Source organism: Mauremys mutica, chromosome 1, assembly GCF_020497125.1.
Source record: "Mauremys mutica isolate MM-2020 ecotype Southern chromosome 1, ASM2049712v1, whole genome shotgun sequence".
NCBI classification, from domain to species: Eukaryota; Metazoa; Chordata; order Testudines; family Geoemydidae; genus Mauremys; species Mauremys mutica.
Window position 1 is genome coordinate 6,696,715 of NC_059072.1, and position 21,734 is coordinate 6,718,448.

The 21,734-nt window shown below is 51.7% G+C and overlaps 2 protein-coding genes across 2 annotated transcripts in view; one reads left to right on the forward strand and one right to left on the reverse strand.

The window, feature by feature from the left end:
- Positions 1-591: 591 nt before the first annotated feature.
- ZC3HC1 (zinc finger C3HC-type containing 1) lies at positions 592-16,092 on the reverse strand. Its single transcript, XM_045002088.1, has 10 exons — positions 15,848-16,092; positions 13,694-13,805; positions 13,306-13,456; positions 10,946-11,029; positions 10,335-10,462; positions 8,620-8,777; positions 6,973-7,216; positions 3,623-3,829; positions 2,514-2,723; positions 592-1,179 (listed from the first exon to the last, which is right to left on the reverse strand). Exons 1-10 carry the CDS (start codon positions 15,982-15,984, stop codon positions 1,111-1,113), a joined length of 1,500 nt encoding a protein of 499 aa, XP_044858023.1. The 5' UTR covers positions 15,985-16,092; the 3' UTR covers positions 592-1,110.
- A 4,718-nt stretch (positions 16,093-20,810) lies between these two features.
- Positions 20,811-21,734, forward strand: part of KLHDC10 (kelch domain containing 10) — a 34,502-nt gene continuing 33,578 nt past the window's right edge. Inside the window, exon 1 of the mRNA XM_045030481.1 lies at positions 20,811-20,973. Coding sequence (XP_044886416.1) covers positions 20,811-20,973 — 163 coding nt within the window. The remainder of the gene's footprint in view (positions 20,974-21,734) is intronic.

Consider the following 21,734-nt stretch of genomic DNA (forward strand, 5'->3'; position numbering starts at 1 on the left):
GGTAGATGTAGGGAGCCAGTTCTGGCTACAGAAGGGCCTCCTCTTTCTCTGCATTAACCTGCTGGAGAGGGGTGAACCCAGCAGGGCTTGGGGAAGATCCTGCATGTTCTGATGCTTCTTCAGACTTCTTGGGCTGGCCAAACTGGGCTGGAAGTTCCTAGGTCACCGTGAGCAAGGCCTGGGACTCTCAGGCCCAGCAGAAGTGCGGACAAGGCCCCACAGGTTCTGTGGGGCCTTGTAGAAAGTGACCCGTGGGGGGCCCTGCAGCTGCGATTGGATCCTCCCGCTCCTCTAAGCTCCCTCCCGCCTGCCTGGAGGCCCCCTGACCTGCGGACAAAGCCAGCCCGGCTCTTTCCGAGGTGCCAGAGCTTCCGGCGAGACACCCCGAGCCTGGCTGCCGGTGGGGTCGGAAAGGTACTTGGGGAACTGCACCCACTCTGGGTCTGCTGGCAGGGAATGGGGGGAGGTGCTGGGCCCGGGTGTGGCGAGCAGGGCCCCCAGCAGAACACATCTATGCATGACTGCCCAGGCCTAAGGCTGCGTGTCACTGGTCAGCCCCACCCCCGCAGGAAGGAGCGCCAGACAGCTAAGAAAAAAAAAAAACAGGGAAAGATTTTATTACCACCTGTCGTCAATCCCCAAGCCAGTGGGGCCCTGGCTCATAGGCCCCTGTACGGTGTGCAGTGAGGGACAGGCCTCGGCCCGTCTGCTGCACTAACCTACGAAATGGATGTAGTTCCTTGGCAGAAAAAGATCCTTCCTGCATGGAGCCTGTTCTGGTTGGAGGTGGGGGAAATGCAGAGCCGGCGGGGGGCTGCCCCAAGCCAGTGGCTCCGAGAGATGCAGTGGCAGCTTGCAAGGAGGGTGCAGGCTTTGGCGAATGTGCCCGTATGCTCACCCTGTTTCAAATCAAACAGCCATGGGCTGCTGGAGTGTGGCCTTCACACCGTGCTTTGGGCACCCCCAAATTACCTGCATCCCCTGGGACAGGGTTCCCATTGCTCGCTGAGCCTGGAGGAGCGGCCTGGCAAGCAACTGCAGCTCTCTAACCCGACCCAATGTCCCTTGCAACCCGCCTGGCAGGCGTTCCCTGGCTGGAGCCAAGCGTCTTCAGGAGGAGCCCATGGCTTCCCACTGCCGGAATATCCGGAACACCTTGCAGGATTTTACTGAGAGGCTCTGCAACAAGAAGGAAACAAGGGGACAATCAGAGGTCAAGTCACTCCAGCAGGGAGTTACACCCCAATCATAGAAGATCAGGGTTGGAAGGGACCTCAGGAGGTCATCTAGTCCAACCCCCTGCTCAAAGCAGGACCAATCCCAACTAAATCCCCAAATCCCTAACTGGCCTCAAGGATTGAACTCACAACCCTGAGTTTAGCAGGCCAATGCTCAAACCACTGAGCTCTCTCCCCTCCACCCTCAATGGCCCAGCTGGGGGGTTCCCTCAAAAGCCCCAGGAGAGAGGACAGACAAAGTGCAACAGGACAGACCCACTGGCACGTTCATCCAAGGGTCACACTTGCTTTACAGACACTAGCCCTTATCATTACATAATCCCATTTTACTGAAGGGGAAACTGAGGCATGGAATGGGGCAGTGACAGTGAGAGCCAGGAACAGAATTGAGATCTCCTGATTCCCAGGCCTGGGCTCTAACCTCCAGCCTATGCTTGTTCTATCATCCTTATAAATTATCTGTCAAACTCTACCAGCTTTCAGAGGCTGGCCCAGACGGCAGCTGTATGTGGCACATCTGGGACAGACACCCAGCTATCCTGTCCGTGATACAAACTGCTTGAATCTTCAAAGACAAATGTTGAAAACCCAACCCCCGCAGCCCTCCCAAGTTAGAGCAAAGGTCATTCTCCAACACAAGAGTTTGGGCGAGTAAAACTGACAAACTGTGCCTGTCTTTTGGGGTAGCTCGGGCCAGTTTTGGCTAAGATAGAGGTAGTGATGTCAAAATCAGGCTTATAATGGGAAGCTAGGTTCAACCTTCTCTAGAGGGACTAGTACCTCTCCATGGCTATGCTGACAGTCCCTCTCTAACATGGCGTATTTATATACGCATGTGTGCTGCACACAGGGTTGCTACAAATATCTTCAGCACCTTCTACGCTGTCCAGGCTCTGCTTTCACCTTCACTTTCCCCCTGGATAGACAGACTCACCAGACTCCATCTGGGTAAGTTACTAGCAGCTTCAGGCTCCAGCTAATTTTCCCCTTACAGAGCTGGGGCAGTTTGAGTCAGTGAGTTTGTGGAGCTGGAAAGTGGATGACGCTCCAGCTGTTTCTGAATGGGCAGCGTGCGTCAGTCAGGGCTACTAGCGATCAAAACCCTTTCTGGCGGATCAGAACCAAGCTGCCCCAAATTTTGTACGTAGGATCTCAGCCCAAGGTAGAATTTTAATGCCAAGTTTAAAGCAAACTGGAGTAGGCCTTTGGGAGCTCGGGGGGTTCAAAGATTGAGGCGGGTTTCAGTTTTGGGATCTCAATTGCTAGAGCTCTCACCACAAGCTCTGCATCAGCTGCTCTGTTTGATTTCCTGGCGGCCAGGAGGACATTCAGCACCACCCGCCAGCCAGGCTCCGCCTTCACAGATGTTAGCTCCGATTGGTCGCCGGTGTCCTCTGAGACGGCCTTCTCCTGCACTGGGTTGACCCAAGGGCACCAGTCGCGGTGCTGAGAGCTGGGATCAAAGAAGCTTCTGGTGGAAGTGTCCTGCAGGGAGAGGAGAGGAGAATGGGTCTAAACCAGGGAGGGGCGTGACCACTTGTTTTAAAGAGACGTTATTAACAATACAGTCAGACACTGATTTAAAATCACCCCCGACTCCAGCCTCCAGAGCCATGCTGGGGAGCCCTCTCCAGGGCAGCAGAGAACAGCAGAGCACCACCCCCCAGGACACGGGTGTCATTCATCTCCAAGGCTGTCTGGGGAAGGGTAGGTTCCATCCTGCAGCCTGGGACCGTCCCAGGGGAAAGTATCTGACAACTGCCAGTGAAAGAAGCCAATTCAGTGGGCCCCTGCAGTAGCCCTTTCAAATCTCCCATTAGTTCACCTGAGCGGGAGGGGCCATCTTTAGAGTGTTTCCGTGGACCCTCTGCTAAGGCTTAAAGGAGCAAATTCACCGCAATGATGGCGCTTTGATAAGGTGACACTTGTCCCACCACCAAGGACACCGCTCCATGACCCTGATTCAGTACTTGAAGGCCATCAAGCAGCCACCAGAGGGAAGCAACTTCCCATCACAGCCAGGCCCATCTGGATTAAAACCCACAACCTAGAGGTGTGAAAGGCCCCACATCCCATTACCTTCCTCCTGATCCCTCCTGGGCCTGCAAAAGGATCTGACTTTGCCAGATCTGAGAAGAGGCAGAAGGTCTAATTTCCCCAAGCTGGATAGAAAGATAGAACCTAACTGGAGGGATGTGTGTGTGTGGGTGTGTGTGGGTGTGATGTTCTCTCCGCTTCAGGGGATGCAGCCAGGACAGAGCAACACATGGACGAGGAAGCAAGTTGCAAAGACTTTGCTAGCAGCAGGGAAAACCTGACCTGGGTTCTTGAGAGAATGGCAAATTCTCTCGTTCGTTCTCCTTGGCGCGTGGCCAGGCACTCACCGAACTACTGGAAGAGCAGAGGCGCGCCCGCTTGGCTCTCCTGTGAGGGCTGGATGGCACCTCCACACTGTCCCCCTGCCCCATGCTGCGGGTTACCGGGCGGCTCCTCGTCGACGGGCTTGATGCCTCCGGCTCGGCCCGGTCCATGGGGCTTGAGCCATCCCAGCTCCGCATACGGGCTGTCACGGGGGACGGGCTCTTCTCGTGCTACCAATGGGAAGGAGAGGGAGGGGAAAGTTAGCCCCTGATGGACAGCACTAGGTAGCAGAGTTCCTATGGTGACCAGCACTTCCTCAGCTGCTGGAGGAAGGGACCTGCACTCGAAGCCCAGCAGAGCCTCATGCCTATTACTACTCACCCCAGCTCGAAAGCCAGAGTAGGCGCTGTAGGGAGCGGATCCGAGTGGCTGGCACATCACTTACCTCTCTCCCTCAGTCCAACCGATCCATATACAGCCAGCCCTACCCAAGCACAGCCAGACCAGACCCTACGCTTTTGGGGAGACCTTTGTTCTGAGAGCACGTTCCCAGGGCTGGCCCCAGACAACCAGCCTGAAAATACCCATGTGTGCGGGACGAAAGACGGCACAGGCCACTGCCCATAACAAATGCTGCTTGCTGCCCCGAGCCTGCCACCTGCAAGGCCCAGCTGAGGCTTCCTGACCTCTGGTGCCAGCACCATTGCAGGAGAGGTGGAAGTGCTGCACTGATCCCAGCTGTCATACTTCCTCCTCCTCGGGAGGTGGCGCTGTGCCCAGGGTAAGGGTTTTAGCACTTTCTGCAGCGTCAACACCCAGTTAGTTTGCGGTGATGTGAGTGACTGAACCTAGGGCATGCAACTGTAAAAATACATTAAAATCCAACCACCACCCAGCCGGGAAATGAGCGTTTACATGGGTGCTACAGAACACCCTGAGATTTATTCCACGCTCATCCCCAGGTATCTGAATGCCGCTAGCCTTCAGACTCCCTGAGCAAACGACAGTATATCGCATCCCCACTCCTCCAAAAACCCGCTGGGGCTCTCCAACAAAGGGGATTCTCCCACCCGCTAGGCTTTGCCACAGCTACCTCGCCAACGGCCTGGATACAACTCCCGTGCTATTCCCAAAGCGGGCAGAGCGGTCGCTCAAGTCCAAAGCAGCGTGAGAGATCCCCCCATCACAGGGATGAAATGCCTGGATGCTGAAGCTAAAGAAGGGACAGTTTTGACAGAGAGGGTAATTAACCATTGGAATAACTTGTCATGGCGGATTCGCCATCACTGACCATTTTAAAATCAAGATGGGATGTTCTTCTAAGAGATCTGCTCTAGGAATTAGTTTCGGGACATTCTCTGGCCTGTGTTACCCAGGAGGTCAGACCGGAGGGTAACAATGGTCCCTTCTGCCCGGGGAATCTATGGAAGAGTGAGACTTAGGTTTCATCCCAGAGCTTGCCCCCACGGGCAGTGCACTGCTGTTCCACTAGAAAACTCCCAGAACTAGCCTGCGTGCTGAATTGTCAGGGGTAGCTCTGGGATGACGGACCGAGCGCACGTTGAGGAGTTGCGGGCATTTTTCCCCGTCACTCACCGCGGGATCTTGACCACCCCAGAGGTGTCTATACATAAAAATAGTCAGAGGCCAACATTTTCAAAAGCCGCATTGATGGAGGTGCCTGGATTTCGGAGACCCCTGGGGACGGATTCCCATCGGCACTGAGCACCTACAGCTCTGAGTAAGTCACTGAGAGCTGCGGGTGCTCAGCACTTCGGCAAACCTGGCCTAAAATGCAGGCAATCGATGGCGACTTTGGAAAGTTTGGGCTGTAGAGAAAATTCCAGCCTGTGGGGCCCACAGTCAGGCACCTCCCACCGGCATTGTGTCCCCTTTAAAAAGGGGCAGAAGTGACCCCTTCCTCCTCTTCCCCAATGGTCTCTCCCAGGGACCTGGCTTCAGAAATCTGCCCGGGTGAGAGGGATCGGTGCTCACAGCACACGATGCTCCCTGATTTATAATGAAATCCTTCAGTCCTGCTGTTTTTGCAGCTTCATCCCCCCGTTACTCTGCAGCAACAAAGCTGGAGCTGCGCTGTGAACCTGGCCATGATAACGGCACCAAAGCTCCCTTTCATGCCATCCCACAAGAGAGGGATGAAAGGAGGGCCTGCAGGGGGTCACCCCATAAAAGCAGCGAGATTGGAAACATGGCAGCGTGACAGAGCCCAGGCGGGGGGAGAGCTGCCTTGAGTGCACAAGCACCAGCGGAAAGCTCTCAATAACCAGCTTAGAGAGACCCTTGGGAATCGGTGCTTGGGCATCGGAACCAGGTTCCACTGGAAAGAATGCTCATGTCTGCAGACCTGGATCAAACAAGGAGCCATCTTCACTTGGGGGCAATGGCAAAAGGATGCTGCCAGCTACTGTGCTGTAAATCAGAAATCCACCCCAAGTCCCCACCTGGGACCAGAGCCTGATCCCAATTACAATGGTGCAAATCTGGAGGAGCCGCAGAGCACGGTGCCGTAATATAGTCAACAGCCACTTCCCTGCCTGCAGAGTCCAGGCCAGAATTTAGGGAGCCCCCATGGGATCAGGCAGCACAGGCTACGGTTAGTTTCTGGAGTTGGGAGCCAGAGAAAACCACTGGGTTTTGTCCACGTTCAGTGGCCTAAATAAAGAGCCCCCGGCACGTTCATCACAACTGAGCCCAGCCTCTTGTCGAGCCCACGGGCCAGGACAGTGGGCATTTGGGGGATTTAACTTCTCAGCAAAATGCTCGATTCCCACAGCCTCCCCCCCACCAGCTGGCACTTGGAGGCTGCTTTCCAGCAGGATTACGACAGTGCTAAGGTAAGTCCCTGCCTGGCCTTAAACTACCTGATCATGTTGCTTTAACATTCCCACGAGAGACGTTCTAATTTCAGATCTACGCAGGGAGCTCCACCCCAGCAAACCAATGCGCTGCTGGAGGGCGGTCAGGGATGTGGCGTCAGTTGGCCAAAGGAGAGGTGGGGGGGTCACTAAACCGTGATAAGCGCACTCGTCTTTTCTGCTGCAGCACTCCTAACCCACCTGGCTCCGCAACCCAAACCGAGATCCCATGAGTGGCAACACAGGGGGCTGTCCCTGGACCATCATGCTGGCCCAGACATTTCTCCTTCCCTAGGACGTACATCTAGCTCCATACAAACAGCATGTCTGAAGCTGGAACAGTAAATACACTGCCATGAAGGCCTTCCACACCCATCACAATTACAGGCCTTTTCACAAGGCCACAGGGCTTCAGCGCGCACAGCTTCGCTAGGTGTCTCCATCTCTCTCCAAAGAAACGTGGAGGGACTTCTCCGACCGAGGGAGGCGAAGCGTACCTGCTCCGAGCCCGGAGGAAAGGTCGTGTCCTGGCTCCTCGTGATCATCCTGCGGGGAGACGTGGGCACCAGTGGGGTCCGGTCCGAGCGTGCCTCTGTGGGCGTGGTGGGAGTGCTGCCAAGTCCAAAGGAAGAGTCCAACTCGAGCATGGAAGACTCAATCTGATGGAAACCCCACAGCCCCACCTTCCTCATGCAGCGGGAACACGTGATCACCGGGAGGTGCATGGACACTGACGTAGGGCTGTGTGTTGGAGGCACGGTAGAGTGGGGTGAAGAGAGAAAGTCAGGAACAAATCTAGCACTAACTCAAAACTGATCCTGATTTTTAGAACAAACAGATGTATTTGGTAGATTAAACATTTAGTTCAGCGTTCCCCAAACTTCTGAAAGCTGAGCTCCCACTTCCAGGAAACCAATCGCACCCCCCCATGCGCTGTTAAAAGTCTACACATTTTAATCTATACACCATCCTGCACACACACCTCAGTTAGCTCCTTGCATGGGTCCTTCCTTTCCTTTCTTTCATGCTTTGATGAGCAGCGAAATAATCAACAGTGTTGACATTTATTTGAAATAGCATCATTGGCATCTAAGTCAGCATCATTGGCATCTAAGTTAATGGGGCAGTTGACAGCTCAGAGCTATTGTTTCAGGCTCTCTGCAAACTCAGGCAGCTGTCCATCTCTGCATCAGTAACTTCACTTCATGGTTTTGGGGGTTCTTTGCAACCATAGCAGCTAGAGCAAGGCTGGGCAAACTTTTTGGCCCGAGGGCCACATTGGGGTTGCAAAACTGTATGGAGGGCCGGGTAAGGAAGGCTGTGCCTCCCCAAATAGCCTGGCCCCCGCCCCCTATCTTCCCCCTCCAACTTCCTGTCCCGACTGCTCCCCGCCCGCTCTTTGTCCCCTGACCGCCCCCTCCTGGGACCCCCCACCCCTAACCGCCCCCCGGGACTCCACTCCCATCCAACCCCCCTGCTCCCAGTCCCCTGACTACCTTGACCCCTATCCACCCCTATCCACCCCTCCCACCCCCGACAGGCCCCCCCGAGACTCCACACCTATCCACACCCCCATCCGCTGACAGGCCCCCCGAGACCCCATGCCTATCCAACCCCCCCATTCCCTGACCCCTATCCACACCCTCGCCACCCGGGACTCCCATGCTTATCCAACCCCCACCTGTTCCCTGACCGCCCACCCGGACCCTCTGCCCCTTATCCAACCCCTCGGCCCCAGCCCCCTTACCATGCCGCTCAGAGCGGCATGTCTGGCAGCTGCGCCGCCCGGCTGGAGCCAGCCGCGCGCCGCCCAGAGCACTGCCCACACGGCGGCGTGGCTCTGCGGAAGAGGGGGGACGGCGGGGGAGGGGCCGGGGACAAGCCTCCTCGGCCAGGAGCTCAGGGGCCGGGCAGGACACGGCCCGCGGGCCGGATGTTGCCCACCTCTGAGCTACAGGCTGATGCTTTTTAAACAATGGAACCCCAGGCCCTGGAGAGGACAGTCCTTTGTGCTCCAGCCTCCTCGGCTTCGGACGGGTTTCATAGCAAAGTACAGCAAAGCGCTACCTACATTTTGAAGCGTGTGTAGGATATTTACAAACAGCATTTTAGCTTCCACCGTCAGAGATTAGTCATCTACTGACCTGTAAGCCCAGCCACAGAGGGCCAGGATGCAGGCGGGGACATGTACTTGAAAGAGGTCAGAGCCCAATTTCACTGGTGTTTTCTCCCCTTCGGCTTTGCATTCGAGTTCCTCCTCGATCAGATGCAGGAGAAGGCTGATTTTATCTTCCGTCAAGGACTGCAGAGGACACACGACTCAGTCACGGTCTGGGAGGGTCAGGAGCCTGCTTGTGCTCCCTCAAACAGAGTTCCAATACACAGGGCACACCTGGAGCAAAGACTGTCTCTATTTGGGGCTCTGATCTCAGTACTACTGTACTACAAACACATGATTACACTGTTGCAATCAGGAAAGTGGCTGTGGAAAAAGTGTCACCTTCCTACTCCTCAGATGGGTTCCCTGGGTGTTTTCAGAATCAGGGCTGCTGGCGTTAGCGACCGTTGTAGGGTTCTACTCCTGTTAGCTCTTCAGAACCAGCACAGAGAGGGGGATGGATTCTATCCTGCCTCATGCACGAGCAAAAGAATCATCAACTAAGTTCTGATTGCCGGACTAACCTCCACCCCCGAGAAGGCCGCCCAGGTGAAATGGAAAGTGGAATGTGGCTGCAGGATCTTCGTTACTGGCGATGGTGCAGGAGGCAGAATGAACCCAGCTTGACTCTCAGATCCCAAAGGGCGGGGGCAGTGTGTGTGTAAACTGAGTATATTGATGGGGAATCGCTGAGACACAATGAGGAAGGAGCCCCAGGGTCCCATTGTCGGGGAGGCCCTTTTGAGAATGGAACGTTAGGAAGGACACAGATGGGATACAGAAATGTGTTCAGTGTCCATTGCCTTGGCAACACCTATTGTCCACACCCCTTATGGTTTTTAAACCTAAGCCAATATATATGCTATCCATGGAGGTAGCTAAGTCAACCATCTCCACTGTTATTCCTTTCCAACCAACTGATGAACCAGCAAATAAGTTCCACCCTGGTGTCATACTGAGAGACACCCAAACAACCTGACTATATCTACGGGCCTTCATACGTGGCTGATGGGCACTAGACCCAATGCTCTGGGCAACCATTAGAAGATGAGATTTTAAGGACTGCTACTTTCTGCTCTATCTTACAATCACCGTGCAGCTAACGAGACAAGGCTGGTGGCTACTTCCTGCTCAGGACACCTCACTGATTAATGCGAGTAACTGTTACTGAGGTGAGAGTCTGCTGGTAGGCCTGGCCTCCTTCCCTCTGCAGCTAAAGGCATGCTGTGCAAAAAGGAGTCCACCGTCTCCTTCCCATGAAGTGTTTCCACGTGAAGCAGTGGGAACCTGAGGCTGCTGACATCTTTATGCACATTTGCAACTTTGGGACACGTAAACCCACTTCTGGGGGCTGCCTCCCCAAACTGTGCAATTACTGGACACAATTTTGAAAACCATCTTTAAAAAAAACCTTAGGAAATTCCACACCAAAACCTCTGTTAGCAGAATGTTGCGGTTGCAAAATTAAGCTCTCAAACATCAGCGAGCACCTCAGGTTACCCATGCAGACTATTAAAACTGTAGGACGATGCATGCGCAAGGGGCAGAGCTAAGGTTACCCAGGCAACTCTCACTTCAGCCTTTCTTGGCTTCTGACGTCTCAACCTTAGTGTCATTTTTATATGGGTTTAGACAGTGCCAGCATGCCAGGCACCTTCATCTGACCCTCCCCACTTCTCCCAATGGTGAACACACACTCACCATATTTTTCAGATCCTCTGGTTTCAGAGAGGGCAGCAGAAGTTCTAGCTGACACAGGCTTTGAAAGCGATCCAGGAAGTCACTGACAAGGGCTATTGGCTCGCCAACCAGTAAAACGGCAAAGCGATCTATTAGGAAGCAAAAAGCAGGAGGCTTCAGTTTCAATGCAGATCCCTGCCCTCTTGTCACTTCACAGAGAGAGAGAACAGGAATCAGTGATGCCAAATTAAAAATAAGGGTCTTCCTGCCATTAAAAGGCCAAGCACAAAAAGCATGGACCTACTATTTTGTTCTTTTTCGGGTCACCTTTAAGCCTGATCCGTTGGTGAAATGTGACTCAATTTCCTAGCGACATGAGGGCTGTGAAAAAGATAAATTCTCTAACCCTTCACAAATGCCCTGAGTCATGCAATCCCCTCCACAGCCCGAGCATAATTTTTAACAGTCATCTCTCTCTGTCAAAAGGGACTGTAACAACCTTGTAGGTAGATGCTATTGAAGGCCATGCTATGAGAAGGCCAATACAAAAGGAGAGAGGGCAGTAAGACTAGAAAGGAAGAAAGAGAGCATGTTCTTGGACCGTTGCCCAGGTTGGACTTCGTGACACCTACCTGGACAGGGGCTGTCGGGCCAGAAACAGAACTTCTCATGGGCAGTACACAAAGCTTTCTTCAGCTCCGCACACCTCTCCTTGTCTGAAAGGCAAACAGCACTGAAATCTAGGTAGCTGCGGAATTATCTTCCACAGGAAGCGCGTGGGACATTTCAATCTAGCTGGACAAAGCTCAGGAGAAGACACCGCACTGGCAGAGGGATGGCTGGAGGAGAGCTAACAGGGTGTCTAACAGCTCTAAAACAAGGGTCGGCAACCTTTCAGAAGTGGTGTGCTTAGTCTTCATTTATTCATTCTAATTTAAGTTTTCGCGTGCCGGTATTACATTTTAATGTGAAGACCTCTATAAGGCTATAATATATAACTAAACTGTTGTATGTAAAGTAAATAAAGTTTTCAAAATGTTTCAGAAGCTTCATTTAAAATTAAATTAAAATGCAGAGCCCCCCAGACCGGTGGCCAGGACCCGGGCAGTGCGAGTGCCACCGAAAATCAGCTTGTGTGCCGCCTTCGGCACGTGTGCCATAGGTTGCCTACCCCTGCTCTAATGTCTACGGTGGTGTCATTTTGTCTGATATTTGCATGGATGGATGCATACAAATCTGCCCTGCAGGAACTCTGAAAAGTTACTGACTGCAGATTTAACGTCTCATCTTAAACCACCTCCCATTCCTTTCCCCTTGTCCTATAGCAGAACCCCATCCCGTTGGGGGCAGACTGCCTCATACTCTCTGCCCCACCAGCTCGTCTTCCCTGCAGATGAGTGTGGGGCCCCACACTCATTTCTCCCTGCCCTGTCTTACCTTCATCCTTACTCTCTCTTCCCACACTGGTTCATGCTCTGAAGGAGCAGTCAGGAACCAGCAGCAGTGGGGAACAGGGCAGGTTACGAGGGAAAGAAGGGGACATTCTCAGCCAGGCAAAACCTATTCCACCTCCCTGCAGCCACAAACCCTCTCTCTCCCGTGGCACATTGCCCCCAAGTGGTCATCATGAAACCGTAGGAGTTTGCCAATGTCCAGGTGTTGGGGGGGTTGGAAATTAAGAACTTGGCTAAAGATAAATTTAATTCTCCTTTTAAGTTGATCAACCCCACCTCCCGCCCGCCCCCCACAGAACCAAATCATTTACTAATAAAATGAAAAAATTCTACCGTGCTTTGATCGCCTCCAGTTACTTAGATTGTAAACTCTGTGGGGCAGGGACCATCTGTTTGTTCTGTGTTTGTACCGCACCTAGCACTGTTGGAGATGCTACAGTAATACAAAGAATACTTGATTCTAAGTAGGTACTATTATCAATGCACTAATTTGACCAGTAGCTACTTAAAGTGACTATTTAATTAACAAGGAGGGGTCAACAGTCTGAATGAAACTGAAAAAAAAAAGAAAGGGACGAAAAGAGACGCATGATAAAACCCAACCACAAGTTGCCTCAATCAGGCATTGTTATTAAGCCAAGTGTTGTTATGTGTTATGCAAACAATTATATGTCCCCTAGTGGACATGCAAATAAGATGTAAAGCAAAGTGATACGAATGGACAAGTTATTGTTATTTATCACACGCTGATGTACTCGTCTCCATAGCAGACACAAAAGGGAGAGAGACTCACTGGCTGGAAGCGTTTGCTTGACCAAAAGAAGCAGAGCGCACTAGTTTCAATTGTGGGTGTGGGTTAATATGGTCTCCAGGCAAAGGAATGAACAGGGAAGGAGAGCAAGTGAAAGGACGGTGAAACCATCGTACTCCAAGGCGAAGGGGAAAACTTGAGATTGGTTGCTAGACTAGAAAAAACAACATAAAGTGAACAGAACAGGGAGAGAGAGTTTAACTGTGAACAATTCCCCATAAATCCTTTGTTACAAAGGAAATGCCAGACTGGCTCAGAGCAGTGGCCCCTTATTACTTGTATTGCCATAGCATCTAGGAGCCCGATGCAAGGACCAGGATACCTTTGTGCTAGGCGCTGTCCAAGCACAGAACGAAAAGATGGTCCCTGCAGAGGTCAGTACCAGCTGCTTCAGGAGATGGTGCAAGAAACCCTGCAGTGGAACAACCCCCCCCCCCCCCCCCCCGGGAAATCTCTTCCCAGCCCCTGGGAGTAGAGCTCACTCGATGCCCTCAAGCAGGAGGTTTTATGATCTTTAAAACCCAAGGGTGTTTTTAAACTTGGGTGCATGAACTTAAACAAGCGGCTCCATTTCCAGAGATGCCCCAGCTTCCAGAGAAAATACCAAATGTAAATGCCCCAGTATGAATTCAGGTGCCTGCTCTAGGCCCTTTGATGTGAAATCTTTAGTTTTATTTCCAGATTCGGAACAAAGCGATCGGCCGTACGGAGAGACTGCTGTACATACACTTGTTGAAGTCAAATGCCAGCTGCAAACTTGCACAGAGGAAGGCCTGGCAGCTGGAGCACTTCAGCATGTCACTCTCTATATTGGTCCATCCATATTTGGCACATATCAGGGGAGACAGCTCATGAGGTTTGCCTGCCCACTTCAGAGAGTGCTCATGTTAAGGACAACAATACAGAGACATCACAACTGTATTCAGCTAAATACTTGGCCCAACCAAACAATTCACCTGGGTCTTTATTGAAGGACACCTTTTAGGAAACGGAGTGGCTGGGTGAAGAGACACGCATGGGGGCTGACTGCCATGAGAAATTGTGGGTTGGTTTTTGGTGGGAGTGTAGGGGTAGGTCAGCTTTTGATACAGAAAGCCCAACACCAAAAAGGATATAGTAAACGTTTCTACTCTGCTGAAGAAGGCTTCTTTACTAGTTGTCTCAAAAGGAAGAGCATCTGTTTGTGAAGATCCATTAGTTGATTCTGACAAGGCAGACGTGTCCTTTCTAAAATAAAGCAACAGGTCAGCAAGCAAAGTCCCTTTGCCCTCTGCGTAAAGATTTCATTAATGTTCTAGAAAAATGCATATTACAGCAATGAGTCCACAACACCTCTACCAATCTCACCCTTCAAGATTAACCTCAAAACATTTTTTTCCAAAAGCCCTGCAAACCTCAGATTCTAAGAAGTGTTAACAAAACAAAGGCCAATTAAGAGAAAAATGGAACAAAGATGTACACTAAACATCAGCATGCAATCTCCTGACACTGATCAGTAACAGCTGGTGATATGCATTTGCCCCACGAGGGTTCCCCCACCTGTTTTCCAAATCTGGTGAAGTAATATGGAAAACTGATACTAAATCTGAGAACTTTGCGATGGAGCAGCATGATTCAGTGGCTTAAATTGCAGCAAGGGAGGTTTAGGTTGGACATTAGGAAAAACTTTCTAACTATCGGGATAGTTAAGCACTGGCAAAAATTACCTAAGGAGACTGGGAAATCTCCATCATTAGAGATTTTTAAGAACAGGTTAGACAAACACCTGTCAGGAATGGTCTAGCTCAGTGATTCTCAAACCTTTGTACTGATGACCCCTTTCACACAGCAAGCGTCTGAGTGCAACTCCCCCTTAAATATATAAAAATGTGTTTTTTAATTTATAACATCATTATAAATGCTGGAGGAAAAGTGGGGTTTGGGGTGGAGGCTGACAGGTCACAAAACCCCATGTAATAGCCTCACTTCCCCCTGAGGAGTCCCGACCCCCAGTTTGAGAACCCCTGGTCTAGCTACTATGTAGTCTTGCCTTGAGTGCAGGGGACTGGACTAGATGACCTCTCAACGTCCCTTCCAGTCCTACAGTTCTATGATTCTATGACAGGGTACAAGACTGGGAGCAAGAAGACTTTGGTTCTCTTCCCATCGCGAGGCTACATTAGCTTCTGGGGTGAAAAAAAGACTGTGAAGCACTGTTAAAGAAAAAGTGTGAATTTCTTATTTAATATTTCCTTATGGTAACATCCAGAGGCCTTGATTGAGCCTGTGCTGCTTTTGACACCACCAAAAACGCCCTCCTTCTTAAAATCTTGCGCTCCCTTGGCTTCTGTAAATCTGTCCTCTCCTGGTTCTCCTCCTATTTCTCTATTTTTTTCCTTTCAGCATCTCCTTTGGTAGGTCTTCCTCCTCCCCTCTCCATGTGAGAGTCCCCCCTTGTCTTGTCCTCTTCTCCCTTTAGATCTTCTTGCTAGATGGCTTCAACCACCAGCTTTTCACTGATGAATTACAAACCTTTTTCCTCATTTGTGAGCCTCCGTCCAGTTCCACATCAGAACCTGGTACATACACTTCACCTCCTTGATATGTTGCTGTCAATTTTAAATTAACCTTTGGCCAAACCTGAACTTGTAATATCCTCTCTGAAACCTTCCCCACTCCACCCATTCTTGGTCACCTTTAAAAAAATACCACAACCCTCCATGTCACCCCAGCCAAAAAAACTTGGGGGCCCATCTTCAGCTCCGACACTTCCTCACCACTCCTAGCCAGGGCTGTGCTTAAGTCCAGCCACGCAGGGAGTCAATTTTGGTTCCCAATGGGAAAATCAATCCACTTGAGAGTCCGCTGCTGTAAGCACAAAGGCTTTGCGCGGACTGGACCCGACCCCGGGGCTGTGCTGACAACGTGGCAGCTACAATAGGGCCCCCATCGCACGGCAAACACCGGCCTCCTCCGAGATGCCAGGGCTGAAGGGGCGGGCGCCCGCCTCTGGCCAGGCAAACGAGAGGCCTCAGAATACAAAGCCTCTGCCAGGTTCATCGCCCTCCCCGCCCCCGGGCCACCTGGGGGCCCCCGCCCCAGCCCGGCTCGAGAGGGACACCTCGCCTGCCTGGGCCCACGTGGCCGTAACGGCGCCCACGCTGGGGGGGGGGGAGCACGGCTGACCCCGCGTGGGGCTGCAGCCCCCCCGCCACGGGGCCCAAGGCAGGTGCCGAGGGGGGGTGACCAGGGAGCAGCTGTTCTGTGTCCCCCCCTGGATCCCCGCTCACCCCTCCAGCCCGGCCTCCTCCGGGGCGATGCCCCCGTCGATCAGCTCCCGGATCTTCTGCGGGGTGACGGCGGGGGACTTCGCTTTACCCCCCGGCCCCTCCTCGCTCGCCGGGGCGGCAGCGCTGGGCGCCGCCATCTTGGTCCCGCACTGCGTAACCTTCCCCCCGCGGGGGAGGGAAACAAGGAGCCGGGGAACTACCGTTCCGGCCCCACACGGAGGGCGATCCAGGGCCCTCTCATCTCCACCCCCGGATTAAGGGGAGTAGCCTCCCAGGGGCGCACTGAGCCAGATCCTCCCTCCCCCTTGCCACAGGGGGAAGCCTCCAAATCCATCCCTAGTACAAGGAGCCTCCCTGACAAGGAGACAGGGCTTGGGAGGAGCATAAGGGGAGTAAAGAGGAGGGTGTGTGTCTACACTGCACCTGTGCTACAGTGGGGAGCGAGGGTTACTGAGGGTGCGTCTACACTGCACCTGCGCTACAGCGGAGAGCGAGGGTTACTGAGGGTGCGTCTCCACTGCACCTGCGCTACAGCGGGGAGCGAGGGTTACTGGGGGTGCGTCTCCACTGCCGGCGCTACAGCGGGGAGCGAGGGTGACCGGCACTACAGGGTCACAGCTGCAGCTGCACTGCTGCAGCGCTGTAGTGTAGACACTACCACAATGGAAAAGGAGTTTTTCCATTGCTGCAGTACAACCACCCCGAGAGGTGGTAGTTAGATCAATGGACAAATTCATCCATTAACCTAGTTGTGTATACAGTTGTTTTAGGTCAACCTAACTATGCCACACAGGGCGTGAGATGTTTCACAGCCCTGAGCAATGTAGCTAGGTCGACTTAAGTTTCAGGTGTAGACCAGGCCTTAGAGTCTCCTGTGCCTCTAGGCACAGGAGGCAACCCATTTCTCCCACTGCTGTCTGTCCGGAGCAAGATGTCTGACTCCATCATAAATTGTCTCCATGACAACAGCATCCTTCTTGATAGGTCATCCCGTGTCCTCCATGCCTTCTCTTCCCTCCAGATGGGATCCAATCTAAGATGTACCTGGAGCTTTTGCCCCAGGGTAACCTGATGACAGGCCCAAATCACTGTAGCCATTTCTGTCTAATTACTAACACGGCTACCCCTCTGATACTTGTCTAATTACTGATTCCACAGTCTGCTGACCTGCTCTGCACAACACTTCCACATTAATTACACAATCTCTCTAATGAATTCCCAACATTCTAGACCCACAAAAGCATTTTGGTTCCTAAGTTCCATTGAAATCAGTCTATAGCTCTTCTTCAGGTCTGGGTTAGTCCAATAAAAGATATTACCTCACCTACCTTGTCTCTCTCATTGAAATCAATGGTGCTAAGGAGCCTAAATACCTTTGTCGATTTGAGCCTTAAGCCCCTAAAATCTCCTGCTTCCTGGCCCTCTCCTTTTGTGGGAAGATTGCTCCCCTGACTTGTGATTAAGGGAGAAACCCCTGGATCCTCTTGACCCCAGTATTACTGACCCCAGGTGTTCAAAAATCATGACCCAGGCCCCAAAAACTCATGAGTTTTACAAACGATAGTACATGTTGGATTCTTTTTATTTGCCTTCTGGTTTCTGAGCTTTTAGGCATCAAATTTTCAAGCTTTTATCTTCAATCACAAATGCTAAAAACTTAAAATTTTAAAGAGAGTCTTGCATATTTGCAAGTCTCCAGAAGCTGGAGCAAATATGAGACTCACTATACAATCACAGGAGTTTGTGACACTTTGGAACTTTGAGGCATTCAAAATCCAAACCTGGCTTCTAATTTTGCAAAACATCAATTTCCTGAACCAAAACTAGATCCAAATGTCACTGACTTCGGGGAATTGGAATCCTGAACACACAGCCTGCCTATCTATCTAATCTATCTATCTATCTACCCATGCATACATGCATGCTTTAAGCCTGTTTCTGTTCTCAGTGAAAGGAATTTGCAAATATCCGCTCATCAATTTTAGCCTTCCTTCATTCAAATGGTCTAGATAAGAGTATCCCTGGAATACAGTGTGACCAGAGTCAACTTTGTGTGGGAGCTGAGCTCTATGCAGAGATGGATAGAACTAGGGAGATTTTAAATGCCACTCAGTGAAATATATGACAAAGATCTTTCCCCAACAGAAAGAAAGAATGTTGAAAATGCTCTTAAATAAATAAACAAATACATTCTTTCAGAGCTTGATCCATTCATTGTGATATTTTATTGCTGATGTAGCAGTATCTGTGTGTTGTTGTGCTTTATGGACTTCTTAGAAGATACTGTCCCTGCCCTGAGGAGCAGACAATCTAAGGCCCAGATTTTACAACGACCTCAGAAAGGATGGACTTATTCTTATATCTTATTGCCCTTATATAAATCCATGGTACGCCCACATCTTGAATACTGCATATAGATGTGGTCTCCTCATCTCAAAAAAGATATACTGGCACTTGAAAAGGTTCAGAGAAGGGCAACTAAAATGATTAGGGGTTTGGAACGGGTCCCATATGAGGAGAAATTAAAGAGGCTAGGACTTTTCAGCTTGGAAAAGAGGAGACTAAGGGGGGATATGATAGAGGTATATAAAATCATGAGTGGTGTGGAGAAAGTGAATAAGGAAAAGTTATTTACTTGTTGCCATAATATAAGAACTAAGGGTGACCAAATGAAATTAATGGGCAGAAGGTTTAAAACAAATAAAAGGAAGTTCTTCTTCACACAGCGCAGTCGACCTGTGGAACTCCTTGCCTGAGGAGGTTGTGAAGGCTAGGGCCATAACAGAGTTTAAAAGAGAACTAGATAAATTCATGGAGGTTAAGTCCATTAATGGCTATTAGCCAGGATAGATAAGGAATGGTGTCCCTAGCCTCTGTTTGTCAGAGGGTGGAGCTAGATGGCAGGAGAGATATCACTTGATCATTACCTGTTAGGTTCACTCCCTCTGGGACACCTGGCATTGGTCACTGTCAGTAGACAGGATACTGGGCTGGATGGACCTTTGGTCTGACCCAGTATGGACATTCTTATGTTCTTATGACTTCTGACACGCACATGGAACCCCTGTGACTTCAATGGGGCATTATGTAGGGGCATGGGTCTACCAGAATGGAGATCCTACAGGGTCAGGGACTATAAAGATAGATAATACATCAATGTGGGCATCAAACAGAGGCAGCTGACGGATACAGGTGTTGAGCGTCTATGACAATGAGTGCTGCACAATGAGTGCTGCACTGCTAGATTATATTAGCTAGGCAGGCAAGGAAGGAGGAGAGATACTGCCAGATGCTGATGCTTTCAAATCCCAGGAAGTTGAGCGCATTCAGTGCTTGGCAAGGTCTGTTCACTGCTAGCATCACAGCCATTATTGCCCCAGGGTTTCATTTTCTAGGAAAAGACCAGTGGTAGGATTAGAATCTTGTATCTGTGGTAACTCACTGTCCTGGGATATCATTGAGGCCAAGAAATTAGTAGGATTCAGAAAAGCATCAGAATAACATCACTGTTATGTAAGAAAGGACAACAGTATATAAAGGATGTGAGCACTGAATCTTTGTGGCATAAGTCAACCACTAATGAAAAGATTAGGAAGAAGCTTCCAGTATGGGCATTTGGTTGATTAAAGGTCAATTATAAGGGTTTTACACTTTCCTCTAGAGCATCTGATGCTGGCTGCCATGGGAGACAGGAGACCAGATAGAGCTGGGTGACTAATGTATTGCAGGTATTTGCAATTTTTTTCTTTTCCCTCTCCCACGAGTAATTATTAGTGAATAATTTCTCCATCATTCGATCAGCTCTAATATGGCAACTGCTATTAATAATTATTTTAGTTTTTATTATTTGCATTGTCGTAGCCCCTAGGAGCCCCGGTCATGGATGAGGGCCCCATTGTGCTAGGCACTGTACAAACTCAACAAAAAGATTGGTCAGGCTGCTGCTATGCTCAGATCTATATTATGGCCTACACAGTATGCACAGACACAATGGTCTCAGGTTGCAGTGGGGGAGGTCTAGGTTGGATATTAGGAAACACTATTTCACTAGGAGGGTGGTGAAGCACTGGAATGGGTTACCTAGGGAGGTGGTGGAATCTCCATCCTTAGAGGTTTTTAAGGCCCAGCTTGACAAAGCCCTGGCTGGGATGATTTAGTTGGGGTTGGTCCTGCTTTGAGCAGGGGGTTGGACTAGATGACCTTCTGAGGTCTCTGCCAATCCTTCTTTTATATCAGTGGTTCTCAAGCTTTTGTACTGGTGACCCCTTTCGCATAGCAAGCCTCTGAGTACGACCCCCCTTATAAATTAAAAACACTTTTTTATATATTTAACACCATTATAAACGCTGGAGGCAAAGCAGGGTTTGGGGTGGAGGCTGACAGCTCATGACCCCCCCCTGTAATAACCTTGCAACCCCCCCCGAGGGGTCACGAACCCCCGTTTGAGGACCCCTGTTCTATATGACTAATAACCACCAGTGGTATGGTGGATTCCCTGAGCTCAACAGCTGCCACAAGGCAGGAGGGGACCCCATGAATGCTGCTCTAGCAGAGGCTGGTGTGGGACACGGCCCCCGCCTTATCACCCTGGCTCTCCTAGATAGACACCAGCCTTACAGCTGAACAGAAGGTTCTATGGTTGGTGAGAGTTCCGGAGTCGGCTGCCGATTGCTCCTGCCTGATTCCGTAGTGGCGCCCGGAGGACCAAGAACGAGTCGAGCATCTCTGGTGTCAATTGCTCATGTCTGTCTCTGCCCCTCTCTTTGGCGACGTTCCCCTCTTTCTCGTCCACCTGCCAAGAAGTCGGTCTCCTATTGGCTCTGGCTATTGAAGGCCGCTGCTGATTGGCCTCGCCGTGGGCGCAAGCGAGCGAAGCCCTTCTATACTCCCCCGGCCGAGGAGGGAGCGGGCCGGGGGCGGAGCCGTAGCCGGAGCCGTGGGGGGGAGCGGAGTCGGTCGGGCCATGTCGGCGGCGGAGGGCGGCTGGGACGGGAATCGGCGGCGGGGGGGCGCTGGAGGCGGCGGCGGCTCGGGCGGAGGGTGCAGCGGGGACGGGCCCGGGGCGGCGCCGGCCGGGGGGCTCCTCAACCGCTTCGTCCAGCTGCCGAGCAGGCCCCACCTGGCAGGTGAGTCCGCTCCGGCCTCCCCCCCCCCCCCATGGGGCAGCTCCAGCCCCCCCGCGCCGCGCCCCGGGGTAGCTCCATAACCCCCCCCCCGGGCAGCGCCGAAAGGGGGAGGCCTCTAAGCGGCGGGGGGGGGGGGTGCGACCCCATCTGGGGGGTCCCTGATAACGGGGAGGGGGCGCCCCACTGCCATGGAACTGCCCCGCCCGAGGGGGGTGTCTCTGCTGCCCCGAAAACGGGGTCACGCTGGGGCGCGGTCGGCTTGAAACGGGGCGGGGCTGAGCGTGCGGCACTCATGGCTCCCTCCATCCTTCAGCGGACCCAGGCCTCCCATCCTCTCCCCCGGGCGCTGTCGGGGTCCCGGTTTCACAGCCGGGTCCGGGTCCGGTCACTTGCCCAGGGTCTCTCACAGAATCATAAAAACAAACCCTGGGGACTGAGTCAAGCCCTGTAATTGCGCAAGCTGTGAACAGAGTGTGTCTGAACTCGAAGGTGCTTCACTACTGCAGTGGTGGACCAAGGGACGTACCTGGTTAGAAAGCCAGACACGGAATCTGCAGAACTGGAAGTAGAATCTATCAGCCCTGACTTTCAGACTGCTCTGTCTTTGGCTACAAGATCATTCTTCCCTTGTGTTTGTTGTCAACGTAACTGACGCTGATTTTGATGATCTCTTTCTGATGCCAGCAACATACAATAGTAACACTGTGACAGGGTTGTGTGAGCTGCAAATTTACATGTAAAGGATGTTGTATCTACCAAAG